Source organism: Nelumbo nucifera, chromosome 3, assembly GCF_055504915.1.
Source record: "Nelumbo nucifera cultivar China Antique chromosome 3, China Antique-T2T, whole genome shotgun sequence".
NCBI lineage: Eukaryota > Viridiplantae > Streptophyta > Magnoliopsida > Proteales > Nelumbonaceae > Nelumbo > Nelumbo nucifera.
In genome coordinates this window covers 33,083,982-33,103,941 of record NC_142651.1, presented here as the reverse complement: position 1 = coordinate 33,103,941, position 19,960 = coordinate 33,083,982, and the positions used below count along the sequence as shown (strand labels likewise).

At 39.2% G+C, this 19,960-nt stretch overlaps 1 protein-coding gene across 1 annotated transcript in view; it reads right to left on the bottom strand.

Moving 5' to 3' along the window:
- Window positions 1–15,530, bottom strand: part of LOC104592025 (RNA cytidine acetyltransferase 2-like) — a 40,245-nt gene extending 24,715 nt beyond the window's left edge. Inside the window, exons 1-8 of the mRNA XM_010251165.3 lie at window positions 15,265–15,530; window positions 15,057–15,148; window positions 10,243–10,414; window positions 9,982–10,104; window positions 8,972–9,145; window positions 8,706–8,816; window positions 8,447–8,580; window positions 8,251–8,344 (exon numbers count right to left, since the gene is read on the bottom strand). Coding sequence (XP_010249467.1) covers window positions 8,251–8,344; window positions 8,447–8,580; window positions 8,706–8,816; window positions 8,972–9,145; window positions 9,982–10,104; window positions 10,243–10,414; window positions 15,057–15,148; window positions 15,265–15,369 — 1,005 coding nt within the window. The 5' untranslated portion in view covers window positions 15,370–15,530. The remainder of the gene's footprint in view (window positions 1–8,250; window positions 8,345–8,446; window positions 8,581–8,705; window positions 8,817–8,971; window positions 9,146–9,981; window positions 10,105–10,242; window positions 10,415–15,056; window positions 15,149–15,264) is intronic.
- Between the last annotated feature and the right edge of the window lie 4,430 nt (window positions 15,531–19,960).

Below are 19,960 nucleotides of genomic sequence, written 5' to 3'. Positions count from 1 at the left end.
TGCTTTTAACCCAGTTAACTTTCAAGCCTGATACTACTTCAAACCAGCACAACACCCCTAGAAGCACACCCAATTGCTCCAAGTTGGCACTGATGAAACATAGTGCATCATCAGCAAATTGGAGCAGCTGCACCTTTTCTCCACCCGGAGTCACTTCAAAACCTTGCCATAGACCCTCCTCTCCCACCCTATTCACAAAAGCAGACAGAACCTCCGTCAGACAAATGAATAGAAGAGGAGAGAGGGGGTCTCTTAGTCGAAGACCTCTGGCAGCAGCCCAGGTTTTCCTTCTCTTTTCCTTGAATCAATCAGTTCATTTGCCACTAGAACACTGTCCAGCATTTGTCTTTCCGGCACAAAAGCAAATTGGTTCTTGGAGATCACCGAGTTTAGAACCTTTTTCATTCTTAAAGCCAGAACCTTGGCCAGGATTTTATAGAAGCTGTTCAGTAAGCTTATAGGTCTAAAATCCCTCATATTTGTAGCTCCTTCCACCTTCGGAATTAGAGATATGAAAGTAGCATTCAGGCTTCTCTCAAGGGCAGCATTGGAATGGAACTCCTGAAACACTTTACGAAGGTCCCCTTTAATTACCTCCCAACACTTCTAATAGAAGATGTTTGTAAGACCATCCAGCCCTGGTGACTTATCCACTTCCAGTTTTTTAATCACTTGCCATACTTCTTCCTCTGAAAATGGAGCTTCTAACTCTCTTTGTTGTGCTATTGATAGTTTGTTGAAAGGCAGGTCTAGTGGGAGAGGTCTCCTTATCCAGTTCTCCTTGAACAAATCTGAAAAGTAGCGGGTTGCTATGTTTTTTAATTCAGTTCAAGTTTCACCCACCTGGCCTTCAAACTCCAATTTTTCAATCTGATAGATTCTTTTCCTAACATTTACCATCTTGTGAAAAAACTGGAGTTTCTATCCCCAGCCTTCAACCAACTGATTTTTGCTCTCTGCCTCCATTTCAGCTCATCTCTATATGCTAGGTTATCAAGAACCAATTTTTCTTCAGACCTTTCTTCCTATCCTCTTCAAGCAAGGGACCAATCTCCTCATCCAAGTCAATATTTTTTATCAGTTTGAGGCACCTTTTCTTTTTAGAAGCCGACTAATCCCTAAATTCCTGCTTCCAAGATTTTTGAAATTCTTTAATTGAACTTAACATCTTAGCCAAGATATGAGAGCTAGAGCCCTCAAAATCTAATTCTGTCCACTTTGAGGAAAGTAAAGGCACTAAATTCTCTCCTTCGAACCAAGCATTCCCCATCTTGAAAGGGCCTTTTCTAGATCCCTGACCTCCACAAATCAGCTGAATTGGAGTATGATCGGAAACAGGCCTCAAAAGGGCCACCTGCTTTTTTTTTTATCAATAACACTTCCATTAATCATCAGTAGAAAATTTACAGGAGGAAGACAAACACACTTATCTTCCAAGAGTCACTAAGAGCCTCATAAAAGAAAGAAAAAAGAGAAAAGAATACACTAAAGTTACAGCTTAGACCAAAACAGTGAATCCCTTTCTGCCCCTTGTTTAGCTAAACCGTCAGCTAGGGAATTAGCCGATCTTTTAACCCAACATGTCTTAACTTCCATCTCCCGCACCAGCCACATGAATTTCCTCCTCTCATTGTTATACTTCCATAAACCATTTTGATCTTTAGACAGCCATCCTATCACCACCTCTGAATCCCCTTCAATTATGAGTTTCTTGATGTTCAACTCCTTAGCTTTTCGGACTCCTTCCATAATTGCAAGGATCTCAGCTCTAAGGGAGTCACCCACTCCAATTGGGCCTGAGAACATGGTAGAGATGACCCCATTTTCGTCCCTAAAAACACCTCCAATCCCCGATTGCCCCGGCTACTGCATCCATCAACGTTTAATTTCAATAATCCTCTAGGTGGGGGAGTCCAAACCACTTTCACTACTGACTTGGTCTATGTGCAATTTGCAATTTCACCCCACTTCCTCAACATGTCATCCACAGTATAATCTGTGAATAGTTCCAAATATATCAGCCACTGTACCGCCCTAATATGTATGATAGCCCTCAGATCTGCTGCTCCTCTTTGGGTTTCAGAGAATATCCTGGAGTTTCTTTCCTCCCACAATGTCCAACATACTGCAGCCCTTAGTCCTCTCCACATTATCCTTCACCTTTTTATCCGCCACCTGAAAAAGTTAGGGGAGAAAAGGCCCTGCAAGTCTGATGGGGGATTCCAACGGCGTCCAAATAAGGAGGAAGCCCAATCCCAAATTGACCTCGCAAAGTGGCAAGACACCAGTAGGTGAAAACCAGTCTCCCCATCCACTTTACATAGAACACACAACTGAGGTGACAAACAAGTATTAGGTCTCTTCTTTTGGAGTAGATCACCAGTGTTAATTCTTTCCAGATAGGCCTCCCAACAAAAACTACCAACCCTAGGAGGTATTGCTCTGCACCAAACCTCACCAACAGAGGAAAGGGGGGAAGGTAGGACTGGTGGACTGACTTAAGACTTTGAAGAACGAGGCACAAGAGAAGATGCCATTGGGGGTAGGTGTCCAAATTCTAGAGTCCTCCCTAGTGGGGTCTAAGACAACATTATCAAGAAGTGCAATAAAGCTTGAAATATTGTCAAGGTCTGAGTCCTTCAAATCCCTTCTTAAACCCAAGTTCCACCCAATCCCAGAAGTGGAAGAGGACGGGGTGATGAAAGACGAGATTGGCTCATTTTTCAAATCAGATAGAGCATACAAAGAAAGAAATTGATCCTTTAAAGGGGCGCTCCCCACCCAGGTTTGTTCCCAAAATTTTATGGAATTACCGGAATTCAAGTCATACCTGATATTAGGGGAGAAAACTGGTAGCAGGTCATGAATGGATTTCCAAGGAGAGTTGCTTGTGGTCCTACCTCTGATTCCAGTGTCCCATCCATTGTCCTCCGGCCCATGTATACTTGCCACTATTTTAGCCTATAGCTTCTCCTTCTCCATAGGGAACCTCCACAACCACTTCCCCAACAGAGTCATATTCCTTCTCCTGATACTCCCAAGCCCCACACCACCACAAGACTTACTCCTACACACTATCTTCCAGCTAACTCTGTGATCCCTCATCTCCTCTCCTGGCTCCCACAGGAAATCTCTCATAAACTTCTCTAATCTGTTAGCGACCTTCACTGAGATTTTAAACACCGATAGGAAAAAGATGGGTAAGTTAGCAAGTGTGGCCTTAATTAGTGTAATTCTTCCACCGAGAGAGAGGTAATTCTTTTTCCAGGATACCAGTCTTTTTTCAAACCTTTCCACCACTGGGTTCCAAAAGCTTTCTCGCATGGGATTATCACCTAATGGCAACCCTAAGTAGTTCAACGGCCACCCCACAACTTCACAGCCCAACAGTTCAGCACTCTCCCTGAGCTCTCCCTCCTCCAAGTTCACCCCCACTATACAACTTTTCCCGAGGTTAACCTTCAAGTTAGACATTTGCTCAAACAGTTGTATCACCAACTTCAAGTTCCTGATCAAGCTCACATTACCGCCTTCACAAAATAGAATCGTGTCATCAACAAACTGTAGGTGAGTGAGGGGGGTTTCCACCCTCCCAACTCTCCAGCCTCTAATGAGCCCCCTATCATCTGCTCGGTGGATCAGTTTCCCCAGAACCTCCGCAATTAGAATGAACAAGAAAGGAGACAGGGGGTCTCCTTGTCTTATACCCCTACTGGCTGGAAAGAAATCTACCACTGTCCCATTCACTAGTACTGAATAATGACAACTCCTGACACAACCCATGATCCACTTGCACCATCTAGCCCCAAATCCAAATTTAGTCAAAACTCTCCTCAAGAAATCCCAGTCCACCAAGTCATAAGCCTTTTCCAAGTTCAACTTACAAACCACTCCCTTCTTCCTATCCCTCTTAAAGTTCTCCACACTCTCATTAGCAATTAAAATCAGATCAGTAATTTGTCTCCCACTCACAAATGCTCCTTGATAGTGTGCAATGATATCGGGCAATACCTTCTTCAACCTCATAGACAACACTTTTACAATGATCTTATACAAGCTATTAACCAGGCTAATTGGCCTAAAATCCTTCGGGTGGGATGCATCTTTCTTTTTTGGAATTAAAGCTATAAATGTAGAGTTCACACCCGGATTGACAATTCCTCTCCTGAAAAACTCCTCAAACACCCGCAAGAGATCATCTTTCACGATATCCCAACAATCCTGATAAAAAGCCATTGTGAACCCATCCGGCCCTGGAGCTTTTGTTCTATCCATAGAAAACACAGCCTCCTTGATCTCTTCTAGAGTAAAGCTTCTTTCCAACCTTCTCTTGTTCTCCACCCCTACATCTGGCCAATCCAGACCTTCTACCCACACCCTTCTACTTACAGGCCTTCTTAGAATAGAATTGAAGTGCTCCACACAGGCCCTGGCAATCTCCTCTTGTTGTACTAACTCAACTCCATCTACTACCAATTTGGAGATAAAGTTCTTCCTTCTCCTACCATCTGCTAGAGAATGGAAATACCTAGTGTTTCTGTCTCCCTCTTGCAACCACTTACATCGAGATTTTTGCCTCCAACTAATTTCCTCCTTGTGCAGACAATCCTCTAGCTGTCTTCTCAAATCTCTCCTGAGATCATTGTCTTCCTCTCCAAATTCTCCACTTTCTTCTTTAGAGTCAAGGCTTTCAATCTTATCCATCAAATCTCCCTTTCTTTCTTCTATCCTCCCAAACTCCATCAAGTTCCACTCCTTGATTCTTGCTTTCAAGAATTGTAGTTTCTTATGAAATCTCATCCCCTCCCAATCCACCAGTGGGTTACATTCATGCCACCATTCCCTCACTTTGTTAGTAAACCCTGGATGACATAACCACATATTTTCAAATCTAAAGGGGGTAGGACCTCCACACCTTCTTTCCTCCTTACATAATACTATGGGCCAGTGATCTGAGGTCACCCTTGGGAGAGCTCTAGAAGCCAAGGTTCCCCAATGTTCTTCCCAATCCAAAGATAACAGAAATCTATCCAGTTTAGAGCAAATGGGTCTAGATTGGAGGTTTGACCATGTAAACGTCTTATGGGCTAGGGGAATCTCTTTAAGCTCAAAGGCATCCACAAAACTATTAAACTTCCTCATGCTTTTTGTCACCCTCTGGTTAACCTTATTGGACTCCTCCGAGAATTTGATCACAATGAAATCCCCACCCATGCACCACGGCCCACCCACAACCCACTAACATCCGCCAGTTCCTCCCACAACTCCTCTCTCTCTCTATAGTCATTCGGTCCGTAAACATTTGTGAGCACCCATGTATAGTCATCCTCTTACTGCTTAAACTTTGGAGACACCGAGTACTTTCCAATCAACTCCTCCAGACCTTCCACCACATCCTTCTTCCACATTGTTACAACCCCCCCCCGGAAGCGCTTGCTGAAATGTATCCTCCCAATCCGGCGAGATTAAAAGTCTGTCAAGTTCAACCAGAGTTGGGTTCTCTTGATTGTTTGTCCAGGTGTATTGCCCCCCTAAGAGAGGTAGGTCAATTAAGTCAAACTAGTTAATAAAGTCCACAAACCTTCTCATATCCCTAGTTCTCCAGGTTTCTCCCTTTCTGTCCCCCATGAGCCTGACAACATTAAAGTCACCTCCCAAGACCCAGGGAATGTTGAGCCCCCTTCTAGCATTTGCTAAATCCTCCCACAAGCTCTCCTTATCCGAGCTAACTGTTGGACCATACACGTTGATAAATTGGCTTTGGCTGCCTCCTTCAAACTCCAAAATTACAGAAATTTAAAATTCCCCTACCTGAGAGGAAATTAACTTACATTTTTGCCTGTCCCATAAGATTAGTAAACCACCAGCAGGACCTCTGGCCGGCTTACTCACCCATCTTACTTGACCTTGCCCCCTAATGCTTCTAACCACCCCTGCCTCCACAATTTCCAACTTTGTTTCTTAAAAGAAGATCACATCTGACTTCCACCTATTCAGGAAGTCGCACACCACCATCCTCCTCCTTGACCCCAACCCCCTCACATTCCAAGAAATAATTTTCAGATCCATTGAACAGAAAGTTCCCCAAACCCCTTAGATCTTCTTCTTCCAACCTCCCCCTCCCCTTTTCCCACATTGTCATTCAGACCCCAAGATAGCCTCATCATTTCTCTGTTTTCCTCATCCCCAAATTCCCCCTTTTTGCAAGTAATTTTCCTCTCTCCTTCAGACATCTTTTTTCGATGCTTTCCAGGTATCTCACCGTTTCCTCCTCCAAACCCTCTATAGAAACTCCCAAGAATTTTCCCAATCCTAGCAATTTTGACATAACCCAGCCCGAGGTTTTCGTCACCTTCTTACCTTTGTCTTCTCTTCTTCCCTCCCCTTCCTCTTTGTCCTTTGCTTTCAAGTGAGCATCTTGAACACAATTTCTTCTTTCTTCCCTTCCTTGCTCACACATCTGAGAATCTACTAGAGCCACAATTTCATCCAGCCTTTGGATCATAAGGGTCTCATCTTCCAACACAGCCAAGGGATTAGCCTCCACCTCAGCGTTTTGGAGCAGAGAGAGGGGTAAGATCCCGTTTTCTCTCATCTCATGAGGGGTAGGCACAGCAGCTGACAAGTTTGCCTTACCAAAGCCTATCGACGTCGGGGAGGAAAGTTTCGACTGCTACAAACTTGGCAGAGTCTGGACAGGTTTCAGTCGTGACTTGTTCTGGCCAACTCTTTCAATCGAGGTCTAACTAAGGGTTCTCTTGCCCTCAGTGACTAGTTTGGAAGGAGCCAAGAGCCAGTTTGGGCCTTTTGTCAGACCTGGTCAATCTTCACTCTGGCTAGAACAAACCGGATTCTAGTCGCTCTACAATTCGTTCCAAACCGGATGGACCCAGTTCTCAAGGCCCGAGTAGTGGTGTTCGACCCTTTCTTTTCTAAAGCTACCCTTTCCCCCAAAATCTCCAACTTCTTTTAGTCTCACCCCTGCATTATTTAAACTCTCTTATTTCCCCCCACTTATAACTCCAACTGGCAGCAACTGAAGGTCCTTAAGGCATTCTAATAAAGTTTCCTTGAACAATTTTTTAGATGGATCTTGTTCCCCATTTTGCAATTTGAAAGAGGGGACAACTCCAGGGAACCCGCCCTGTCACACTCCAAGATCAGACGGTTCTCCAGATTGTTCTTCATCTCCCCCCCCCTCCCCGCACAACAACCGAGAAGGTTGCAGGGGATCCATCCTAGGCACAGGTCATCTTCCAGCTCCAGCCTCCCCCATCAAAGCACTTTCCTCACCCATCTCCAGCGTCGTTTTTCCCCCAAAGTTGTCCATCTCGTCTTGGATTAAAACCACTCTCTCTCCCATCACCGATTCACCCCCTAAAGACCTATCCCTTTCCTCACTCTCCCTTTTTTCTTTCAGGCTCACCTTCGGTCTTTTCTCCTGCCAAAGCCACACCCAACAAGAAGTCACCTGTGACTATTTCTAGCCTCTCCGGAATCACCCCTCCCACCTTAACTTTTATTCTCACCCATTCACATGTCTTCAACTCTTCCATGGAAATCATCTGCCCCCAGAAAACCCCCACACAAATTGTCAATCCCTTCAATCACACTCAGACACCACAAAGGGTGTGGGAGCTCAAAGACTCTTAGCCAGGTCTCTAACGGGTTGTTCGAACTATTCAGTTTTTCTTGTAACATACTTTTGTCACTTCTGTCCACCAATCCAGGGCCAATCTGTTCCAACCGGTACACCAGGCCCGTTCGAGAGGACCCACTCTACCACGTCCTTGGAAGGGAAGATTAATAGGTAACAGTCATCGATCAATTTCTTAACTCTCACCCCTCTCCAACTTCCTATCGCCCACATTTCCAACACTTTTCTACTATGATTTTCCAGTCCAAACATCCCACCAGGCACCTTTGCAAGAAGAGCTTTCTCGCTTGTACACCTCCAATCGCCGTTTCCAGGAAAGGTCTAGCTCCCAAACTTTTTAAGGAAGTTTCCCCAAAGCTCAGCCAAATGCTAGCTGCAGTCGCTTTTTTGAAGGAAAGGTTTCTTCTAACTCCTCCACCTATACTAGCTGGGTTATACCAAGCTTCCGCCCCCCATCTTCTTCCTCCTCTTCCCTTTTTCCACATCTTTAATCCGTTTCCAGGAAAGATCTAGCTCTTAAAAGTTTTGGAAGCAAGAAAAACCATAATAACTTTGTACTGCTTTCAAAAGATAGAACCATATGGAACAAATACCTTATATTCAAGAGCATCAAATCCCTTGCAGACAAAATCAAACAAAGTTTTCAAGTTCTCAGGGCTAGGTGCAGTTACAAAAATATTTGAATACCTGAAAAAAGAGAATGCATAGAATTGTTTCAATAGAGAGCCAAAAAAAAAAAAAGAAAAAAAGTAAAAACCAGTAAATCATTGTAACATTAAAGCATATGACCCTGCTGCAATAGCTCCAGCAATTGCCAAACCAAGAGCAGCTGATTTCCCGCGACCACGTGCAGCAAGCAAAGCAACCGTGCTTCGAAGTGCCTTGTCCAGAATTGAATCAAGGAATGTTATCACAGCTTTTCCCTATTCACACATAACAATTCATCAGTTCATCTATCAGATTTAACTTGAAAACCATCCCAGTTTCTAGCTCATGCAACAGAAAATCTAATAAATTCATATATGCCAGACAACTAACATTGCAATACCTGATCCAATGTACAACACTTCCTTATCAAAGGCCCAACAGGAAAATCATCACTAAGTTGCTCCTTTAGATTCTTCAAGTCCCTCTGTGTTTCTGAAAGCCCCTCAGAGTCCTTCAAACAAATAATAAGAATTAGCCACCAAAATCCAGTTACCAATTATCCTGCATATTACATTCTTGTAAATATGTATATCAAATTTGAGAAAAGTTATAAACTGGTTTAGATTTAAGAAATCTCTATCTTTCTACCATCAAAATTAAGATTACCTCTATAACAGGAACAGGTGTAATTGACCTTATATGTGATGAAATTGGTAAAATGTTTAGTTCATCATCCATAACCGCACATGCTTTGCATGAGGCAAGGGATAATAAGAAACGCTCATTAAAGCGCCCAGCTGCCTCAGAGTGAGATTCTGTCCGAAATCTCTCATGAACATCCTGTAGTGAGAATATATTATATTAATAATAGTTGTTAAAAAAACTAACCAGATATAAGAAACTCAGCTATCTCAGAAGTGATATTAAGCAAGAGATATAAGAAACTCAGTTATGTGAGAAGTAATAATTATCACCTGCAATGCTGATCAAAAAATAAATAAATAAATAAATGTTATCACCTGCAGTCTCAAAACTTAACAGACATGACATAAACAACATACCAACAGTTACCCAGAGTAGCTGTTAAACTAAAGATAGAACATGGTGTATTATCTGGTTCTTAAGGACACCACTTTGGACAAAAAAAACACTCAATTAATGATCAAGGACACAGAGGAATCAAGATGGCCAACTGGCCACACTGTGGAACATGTAGACCTGTATTGTGCAGCTTTGAACCTGGCTTACCCCTATAGGATCGATAGGAGTTGACAGTTAAAGCAAGAGATCATTGACACACTACATGATTTATAAACTTTATCAAAACAACTAAGTATTATTCATGGATGTAACCTTTCTCAAAGGACCATTGCTTGGTGCAATGTTGAAATCTCAAGACAACAAGCGTGAAAACACATTTCAAGCTTGAGAGCAGCCATTTCATCCTAAACAAATGCCTAAGGTTAGATCCTTATCCAGTCCACCCTTCCCAAGACCCCAAATGGCCAGGACTAGTACTGAATAATGGCTCGTTCACATAACCTTTCTGAAATTAAATAGAATCTGTGCCTAGTAAGCAATACTATACTAATTTGTATGAAAAATGCCTCCAGATTTTGTGAATTTGAGGAAATAACAGCAAGTGGTTAAAGTTGTACAGGTAATGTGATACTAACCATAACCATTGTGTACAGACTGGTGAGTGAGGAGAGAGACCGAACCAACAATACAACTAGCCCACCTCCCTCCACTGTTTCTATCATCCGTGCAAGAAGATTTGGTGTCAAGGCTTCAAAATCCTAAAGGAAAACAATAAATAGAATTGAAAGGACAAATGTTAAGACAAATCACACATTTACACCATCAACATCATAATCATCAAAAGATGATAAACCATATTTTATAACTTAAAATCGACACGACACAACCAATACTACCTGCAGAATACACATGCCAAAGGTATTCCCAAGAATTCTTTCTGAATCTTTGTACAAGCAATAAGTTAGCCCTCCACTTTCAACAAAAAGTGAAAATGGATCGACCTTCTCAGGATCCAAAAGTCCCCTCTGCATTAACTTTTTAATCTGCTTTGCACGCTTTTTCTTGTGACTGCAAAAAATAATACTTCAATCATAAATGCATAAACATAATAAGTTGATTGACAATGAAGAGATCCAAATAGACAACTACAAGGACAGAAATAACAGATATTCTGCTCAAAATGTGCAAAGAAGTGTAATGTCAATCATTTTAACTCTTGACAGATCTGGCAAAGGCTTCATGCTGGAAGAAGGTTAAATACAAGACAATGCAATTTTAACAAGTGAGGTCAGATTGATCTCATGTGTCATGAAGGAAAAACATTCATTATGAATTAACTCCTGATAGTGATGAAAGTGAATGACCTTAATGTTAGATTTGTATCTGGGTTGCTAACCCAGTGTTTTAAAAGCGCAAGGCGCATGGCATGGCAAGCGCCTTTTTAAGAAAGGCGCAAAATTACAAAAAAAAACAGCTAAAAAATCAAAAAAATCAGAAAAATGCAAAAAATTAAAAAAACATTAAACATAATGTTAATAAAAATATAAACTTAAAATTTAAAATAAATGATTTATAAAACCTATTATCTAAAATTAAAATACATAAACATAACATGTAAAGTATATTCAAATGAAAATTTAAAAATAAAAAGCAAACATATAAAGCATTTTCAAGCATGTAAAACCCACAACCTCTTTTTTTCCTTAATTGCATTGCTTCAAGTAGTTAATGTGATGTAAAACATATTGCATTCTTGATTCTATGAGTCGCCTTTGTAGCACACCCCTCGAGGCAAGCCCGAACAAGTCTATGTTAGGGTCTGAAATTCTTATTTCTCACATAAAAAATAATGATTTTACAACTTTCATTGCCTTTTAAGAAGATATTTTATTGCAATGAATGAATGAACAACATAAGCAAATAGCGGTTTCTCGAGCTTGCCTCGAGGGGCGTGGTCGGGGATCACGGAGCCCCCAGCCCAGCCGTTAGACTCAAAAAAAAAGCAAAAAGCGCAAAATTTTAAAAAGGCGCACGCCTGGGCTGAGGCGCAAGGCGCATCAGGCGCACGAAGAGGTGCACCTAGGACTTGGGCGAGGCGCATACCCCAAAGTGCGCCTCACCTGTGCGCCTCAGGTGCGCCTTTTAAATCACTGTGCTAACCTATCATGGCACACAAAATCTTGCTGACTGAGAATCAATTCAGTTGCTCAAAAGTTTCTTAGATTTATTACATCTTTCAAAATAAAATAAAGCATGCACAAAAATGATTCCTTTACCAACAACCTTTTGCTATTTAAAGTTAAACAATTGAAGCCAGCCAACATAGATATGTTCAGTTCAGTTATAGACTTGGTATTACAGAATTGAATTTTCTCTTGGTTGGAAGGATAGTCATCTTTCAAAGAGTGAATATTTGTAGGACTGTAACCGTGCTGGATTTGTTCTGATCAGATCCAGCCATATCTGAATCTGGTCCAATTACCAAAACATTAAGTCTGGAACCAATCTGAAATCCAATATGTTGGATTCATGTTGGATTTGGATTTAATCCAAGTCCGACTTAGTGTGCCTAAAATGGAAAAATTTTAAAAAGTTTAAAAAATATATTTACTTTTGAACTTATACATATATAATAAATTGATACAAATATAAAGCATTCAATTTTTAGTTATAAACTTTTTTATAATGGTATATAATGTCTATATACACATAATTACACTACATATATATAATAATAATATTTAATAAGACTCAAATTTTAATCAGATCAACTGGGGTTAAATCCACATCTGATCTGATGGTTAATCGGATGCAAGTTCTAACATCCACCAGGATAATCTGATGTCAAATTGGGTTTCAGACTTTCAGAGTCCATTGACAGCCTTAGATATTTCGGCAAGTTGGACAAATAGACTAACAGAGGTTTTCTCGTTAGGAGAAATATTTTAGACAGTTCCACCCTCTCTCTTGCCCTCTACCAACTTTTAGTTAGAACTAAATGGCCTTAAAATATATCAGCTAACATCAGTGTTTTAAAAGTGCAAGGCGCAAAAAAAGCGCAAGGGCCAAGTTGCACCTGAGGTGCAAGGCGAGGCGCACGCCTTTTTAAGCAAGGCACAAAAAAAATCAAAAAAAAAATCAGAAAATTCAAAAATATGTCAAAAAATTTTAAAATTTGCAAAAATTCAAAAAATATTAAACATAATGTTAATAAAAATATAAACTTAAATTTTAAAATAAATGTTTTAAAAACCTATTATCTAAAATTAAAATGCATAAACATACCATGTAAAGTGTATTCAAATGAAAAGTTTAAAATAAAAGCAAACATATAAAGCATTTTCAAGCATGTAAAAACCCACAATCTCTTTTTTTTCCCTTAATTGCATTGCTTCAAGTAGCTAATGTGATGTAAAACATATTGCATTCTTGATTCTATGAGTCACCTTTGTACCACGCCCCCCAAGGCAAGCCTAACAAGTCTATGTTAGGGTCTGAAATTCTTAATTCTCGCATAAAAAATAATAATTTTATAACTTTCAGCGAAGCGAGCGAATCAGAGCGGAGTAGAACCCCCTATTTGCTAATGTTGTTCATTCATTCATTGCAATAAAATATCTTCTTAAAAGGCAATGAAAGTTATAATATCATTATTTTTTATGTGAGAAATAAGAATTTCAATCCTAACATAGACTTGTTCGGCCTTGCCTCGAGGGACGTGGACAGGGGTACGGGGCGGAGCCCCCGGGCCAACTGTTAGGCTCAAAAAAAAAAAAGCAAAAAGAGCAAAATTTTAAAAAAGCACACGCCTGGGCTAAGGCGCATAGGCGAGGCACATTTTGGGGTATGCGCCTCGCCCAGGTCCTAGGCGCACCTCAGGCACGCCTTTTAAATCACTGGCTAACATACTAGATACCTATCTGTCAAAGGGACAGTTCAACAGCAACAGAAACGCCTAGGTTCCCATCAGATAAAAAGTGGGGCCTTTAATTGCATGCAGGTGGGAAGTAAGCCAACTTCCACAAAATGCTTTTTTCATTAGTCCCAACATCAACAAAACACTTTTTTAATTCATCCTAACATCCACATAATAAATAAATCTGTTTATGGCTTCAGTTTTTAGTTGGACAGGTGGTAATTGTCTAGCTGCTAAAGATACCAGCAGATATTGTTGAGACACGTTTCAGGTGAAGTAAACCTTTGTTCCCTAGACACAACAAATACATAGCAAGACAATGTTTCAGATACAAAATCTACACTACAAAATTGAAGTATCTGACACACTACAACACCCTTGTATGGGTATCTGGATGTCAAAAAGCATATTAGCTAGAAGATGAAGTCTTTAAATGATATTCTAAGAGAGAGAAGGAGAGTAAAACTGTATTAAAAAAGAAGAAATAAGAAAACCACATCTCCTTGTGCTGTTGTAATTACCATGGTATCTATTGGTACACAGGTAACCAACACCTAAATTCTTGGTGATCCAGGTACTAACCAGAAAAGTTGCACATTTTGATACTGCATAGATCCCACAGGGATGCCAACACAGTTAAAGTTCAAGTGGTTGCATTGTTCACCAGCTCAAGGATTGAGAAGATTTCAGATCTCACTTTAACCATGTATAAAGAGTCGAGAGTAATGGTATAAGAGGGGTTAATAAGGAGGGTGGTCCAGGTCCATGGAAGTCGGCTCACTGAATAAATCAGATGCATACTGATTGCCTTCCCATCAGTTCTGCAATGGGTTCCTAGAGATCATAGCTTCCTAACCTTAAAACTGATAGTTCAGACAGGTAGGGTTTTCATATGGTAACACCTCTAATACCTTAATTTTTTTTTATCTGAGGATTCTAATGCTTTTTTTATCAGCTGCAATGATTAAAAGAGATTTTACTTGATAAGGTTATAGAAGTGGAGCCCTGAATTAATCTCTAACAGCAGGGAGCATAACAAGATAACAAAAATAGTACAAGTGCAAAGTTCTTTTCAATTCATCCTCTTGTATACATTATATCTCTCTTTTTAATCAAATAGTTATTTCATTCAAATTAAAAAAAAGTTGCACATGTATGTGAAGGAAGAAGAGTGGCAAGTGTATAGGATTTTGATGTGCCTAGACCTGCTTATGCATTCTCCTCGAGCAAAGGACTGTTGAAGATCCAAAGTAGTTATTTAAAGAGATAACTTATTGGAAACTTAATGTGAGTGTAAAATTTCCTGTTAGAAGAATACCACAGAGCAACAACTAAACAACCAGAAAAAAGCTCAAGAGCTAGCCAATATACAAAGCAAACCCGAATTAAGCCCCCGAATGCATGGATTCCAGTTTCTATAAGTCACCAGAAACGGTCACTATGCCATGTGATGCAACTAGGACATGCAACAGAACAGGCAAGACTCCCATTCATTTGCTAAGTTCGTTGCTCTTGGTATGAAAAGGCACCACCATCAAAATTTCAAAAATAAATAATAATAACAACAACAAAAATAACAGAAAGTTGGCACATATTAGAGAATGAGAGCATAAAAACAAAGTTTATGTGACAATTCATCTTTTGTGCTAATGTCCAGCACATTATATCTTTAATTAGTATATGACGATATTAATGCAGAGCATATATCCAGTGATTTCTAGTAATAGTATAGAGCCCCTGAGCAGGAAATTGATGCAAGATACTTGAAAAGTAGAGAGCAGCTAAACCTCGAACCTGCTAAGCTCTAGTTTATCCTTGTAGCACCACAAAACAGTTGGACGAGATCTAACGACGGCCTTACTTAGCATGTAGTGGAGATTAACTATCTGTGAGCACAAACCGCCTTTTAGAAATCAAAAACTAAAGAGCATAACTTTAACAGATATATAAGCATGTAGTTCACAAGAAATAGCTTAAACCAACATAAGAAGAACCACATGACCTGGTCGCGAGATTTGTCGCCGACGATAACGAACATCGATCGATGTCTGGTCTTAACGCCATTTTCGATCAGAGTTCTGATACGGTCGTCAACCTTCTTCCTCATTTTCTCTGGCGATTGGAGAGGTGAAGCTCGAAAGATAGGCTTTTGAAGTAGGACTGAGCTTGACCTGATTTCGCCGTGCCTCTCCTTTGTGCTTTCCCTCTAGCCGGTCGCTCACAGAAGTTACAGAAATAGCGGTTAGTTTTAAGAGTGTTGGCTAGGGCAAAAAAATTTCAAAAACGACAGCAGACATGAAACAACCGGTTCTTCTATTTCACCATTCCGGTTCATTAACCGAACTAAACCGACTTACTTCCGATAGATCAGATTGCGCATGCTTAATTGCATTCCAAATCTGCTACCCACTGACACATAACACCACCGCCGTGTATTAGAACATCTCTCCATGAGTACGCTGCTGTAATGCACTACTAGTGAATGGAGTACGGGCCTATTAAATTTATATTTTTAATATTTTAAATAATTATTAAAATTTCAAAAAATATTTATTTTAAAAAAATAATTTTTCAATAATTATTATAATCTAGATAATTTTCTTTTGTTATAATACATAGAGGATTAATGATAGACGTAGGCAAAAGTGGTTGTGGATAATCACTTTTACATTTTCTACATTTTTTTTAATTGAAAAATGGCGATAGTGGATTGTGGGCTTTAGCATCAATTTTCCAGAAAATGCCACATGTCTAGTTTTCTATAATAATGAGAAGGTCATGTGTTTGAATGGTGGAGAGTAGTGGGTTGTAGGTTTTAACAATAATTTCTTAAAAATTGCCACGTGTCTAGCTTTGTAGAAAATGAGAAGGCCACTTGTCTGAATGGTGGTAGTGGGCATGGGCTTTAACATCAACTTTTCAGAAAAATGCCATGTGTCTGAATTTGAAAAAGTCACATGGTGGGAGTTGTCCCATGTAGACTTATTCACGAGCCACATTGATGACATCATCAGGAGATGTTCCCAATACACAGCAGGGATGTAATGTGGGACATTTGTGGGGTGCAGATGTGAACTCTCAGGCCTGCTTTTATATTGTGTCAGGCTTAAATTTTGAGTCGGGTCCATTCAAATTTTACCAAAAATCAAGCCCAAAGTCTGGCCCATGATAGGTCTAATCCCATGGGTATGAAAGTGGGAACAATTAGTGGGTAGCAGATCCGAGCGTATTTTATTGGTTAAAATAAAACAACAATCTAGAACTAGAAATAAGGTGCAAGTGGGTTGGGTTAAGTCAAGCCAAGGCCAACCTTAACCTGACCCGAGTTGTTGATCCCCCAACCATAAAACTTTGGGTTGGATTAGGATCAGCATTGGGTTCATGCTGTCTCGTGTTGGATTCAGATTGAGGTGATTTCTCTGAGTACCGATCTGTACCCCACAACATCCCACAGCACATCCTCGCCGTGCATTGGGAACATTTTGTCACCCCCTTGTGGGGCGCAGATGTGAACTCTATTCTACTTCATTTTTTCCAAATGTATTTATATCCTATATTTAAGGGCTCACCGTCATGTCAATTCAATATTAACATTATTATATGTGAAAGAATATAGTTATCAATGTTTTAGGTAAAATTTGTGTTTAAACTTAGAATTTTTGGTATACGATATACATGAATAGTGAATGCCGTATAGCTTTTATATGTACATAAACATCGTATGCATTTATGATACAAAACTATGCATCGCCTAACTATGATAGGTTACTTTGATGATTGAATGGTTTTGTGCTTTACACTTCAAAAAAAAAGTTGGTTAAGGTCTCAGCCCTAGTTTTCCGAGTTAGGTTTAGGTTGACGCTCCCCAAGTTGCAGCCTTCAGGAGTAGGACTACGAGTCAATCTTGGTTGGGTCAGATTCTTGTTGATACAAGGGTAACCTAAGGTGAAAAAACTTCAACCCTAATTCAACTCAAGCCTAATAGATTTATGTCAAAAATCTCAATACTTTTTTTTTTACAACAGAGAGAAATTTCATTAATAATGACATTAATATACAATTTTACATTTAGATTACAATTATTATGACCAAATGTCACACCTTGATTGGTTTGTGCATCAGACATGGAGTTGGTTGATATTTGGACCAAATGTCAAAAATACCATTTAAGCATTTGGTCACTAAAAATTGATAAGGCAATACCAAAACTATGGAATCATGTCATAGGTGAAAAACGTAAGGTGGTATGCTATCTATGTGGTTTTAGATACGGGATGGTGGGGTGTTTACCTTTTAAGTGTTGCTCTATTGAAATCGGATTAATGGCTTAATGTGCATACACTTTTAATGTTTGGTCACTAACAAGGTTGGCAAAAGTATCTAAAAAGATAATTTTGCCAAGAAAATTCATACTTCAATGTGGAAGGAAATTTGTTGTTTAGTTATCATAAAAGCAAGGTCCATAAGGTTGGTTTCATTAATTTATTGAAGAACAAGTGATGAGCCTGAATTGAGCACGGTAAAACTTGATCTCAATAAAAAAGTAGGGAGTAAAAAGTTATGTTGATTTGATGATAATTTGATGGTTGTTTGCATTTAAAGCACAACAAGAAAACAAGAATTATCACCTCTTGTGTTTGTTGTTGGCAATTTGTAATTGTTTCAGCAATTGATATTCCTGGTATAACAATATAACAAGAGTAGTACCACAACAAAATATAGAGTAATGACTACTTCTATTTTATAAATTTGTAAAATATTAATTCTGAAGGCTCATTTTAGAAAGAGTATATATACAAATATGTATGGTGCAAATACATACAGAACAATAAAAAATACAAGTTTTTGCACTCTACATATTTGCATTTGTACTCATTCCAAACTGAGTCAAAGGATTTTATGACGGCTGCGTTTGGAAACAATGCAAATGGAGTGTAATCCCGGTTCAGGGTAAATTTGCACTCTGGTTCACTTTTGTTTGTATTTGGCAACATTACATTTATACATTGATAAATGACAGACCAATGCATTGATAAATAATATGTAAAAGTATATCAATAAAAATATGTAAATTTGCATTTAAGTGGGCTTTTGATATATATATATATATATATATATATATATGCTTTATTGGAATTCATGTTTGCACCCATTATGACTAAAAGTCTGTTTGGTAAAAAAGTAAATTTGTCAGTGCAAAACTAACCCAATTTTACAATTTATATGAACCATTTTACACTCTACATATTTACATCGTTTCCAAACGCAGCCAAAGAAAAAATTATTAACAAAAAAAATATTATCATTAGATTAATGACTTTTTGTTTCATTGATTATTATGAGCTTGTCAATGATTTCATTTTTATATACAATGGATGAGTTAGAAACCAGCAAGGGAAATCTAGACCAACAGCATCAAGGGAGATTAAAAAAATGAAAGTCCCAAGGCATACGTGAGGTTGTCGTAGCAGATTCCTAATCATGGCTCCAAGTTTCCGTTTGGCCAGATGCTCCCAACACCATTGTGTGTTACTGTCCCATTTAAGCAATAAGATTTTAAGCCACCAACAGACAAAGTTTCAGTTTGTTCCATCCATGATTTGGAGAAGTGGCTGGTCATGCAACCTAGCTCCAAGTTTGCACCGCAATTTGGCATTTCAATAATATATGGGTTCGATCTTTTATTTCACCACATGAAGGGCAATCTTGGCTGATATTCAATCATTTGTCCAGGACATTTTTCTTAGTGGGGAGCTTGTTATGCAACCCCCACAACACTGTGCCTCACAATATCCCACAGCACAACTCCGCCATGTATTGAGAACATCTCCTGATGATGACATCATCATTTTTGATACTATCATTGGGGGATGTTCTCAATACACGGCGGGGATGTGCTGTGGGACGTTGTGGGACATAGTGGTGTGGGGGGCAGATTCGAACTTATAAGGGATATGAATGTCCATTGTCTTGTTTACTAGGTTCCTTATAATACCCCTTTTTAATAATGGGTTTTTATAGCTAAAATGGTCATTCCTTATTTACATGGGAAATAAAAAGGACATGGTTAAATGCACTTATCCCGGTAAGTATTTCCTATGAATCACTTACCCCGATAAATATCTATTATAATTGACCATGGAGAACATTATCAACTACACAGTGGAAAGGATTATTTATGAAAACCTTGTTCTATATGTATATTGAAGTGGTCTATTGCCACATGTAAAAAAAGAAATTGTTTGTAGAGCATCAGTGAGACCGGTTTTGGGAGGTCCATATAGGTAAAAATCAAGTGTTTGGTTGTAAGAAAATATTCACACTATTTATGCAAAGAGCTGTTTTAATTTTTCAACCTTTTATTATGAGTGTTGATGTTATCATAGCTTAATTAACTTCAAGACCAAAGTTATCACAAGGGATGGCTGGTGGCTTTATTATAAGCCAATTGTTTTTCAAAAAGCATGAAAATGTAAGATTGTTAGAACAATCAAATGCATCGCCATTCAAATCAACATGGTGTGTGTAGTTTGATTTTTGAGAGTGCAAACAGTGCACTTAATCTGCATCAAATAATACAAAATTCATAGAAAAACACTTAATCTGCACCAATGCAGGTAATGGTTGCAAATTTTTTTTTTTTTTGATTGAGTTGAATTCAACTAGATCAATTCATTTGTTTGAATGATGCAACTTGA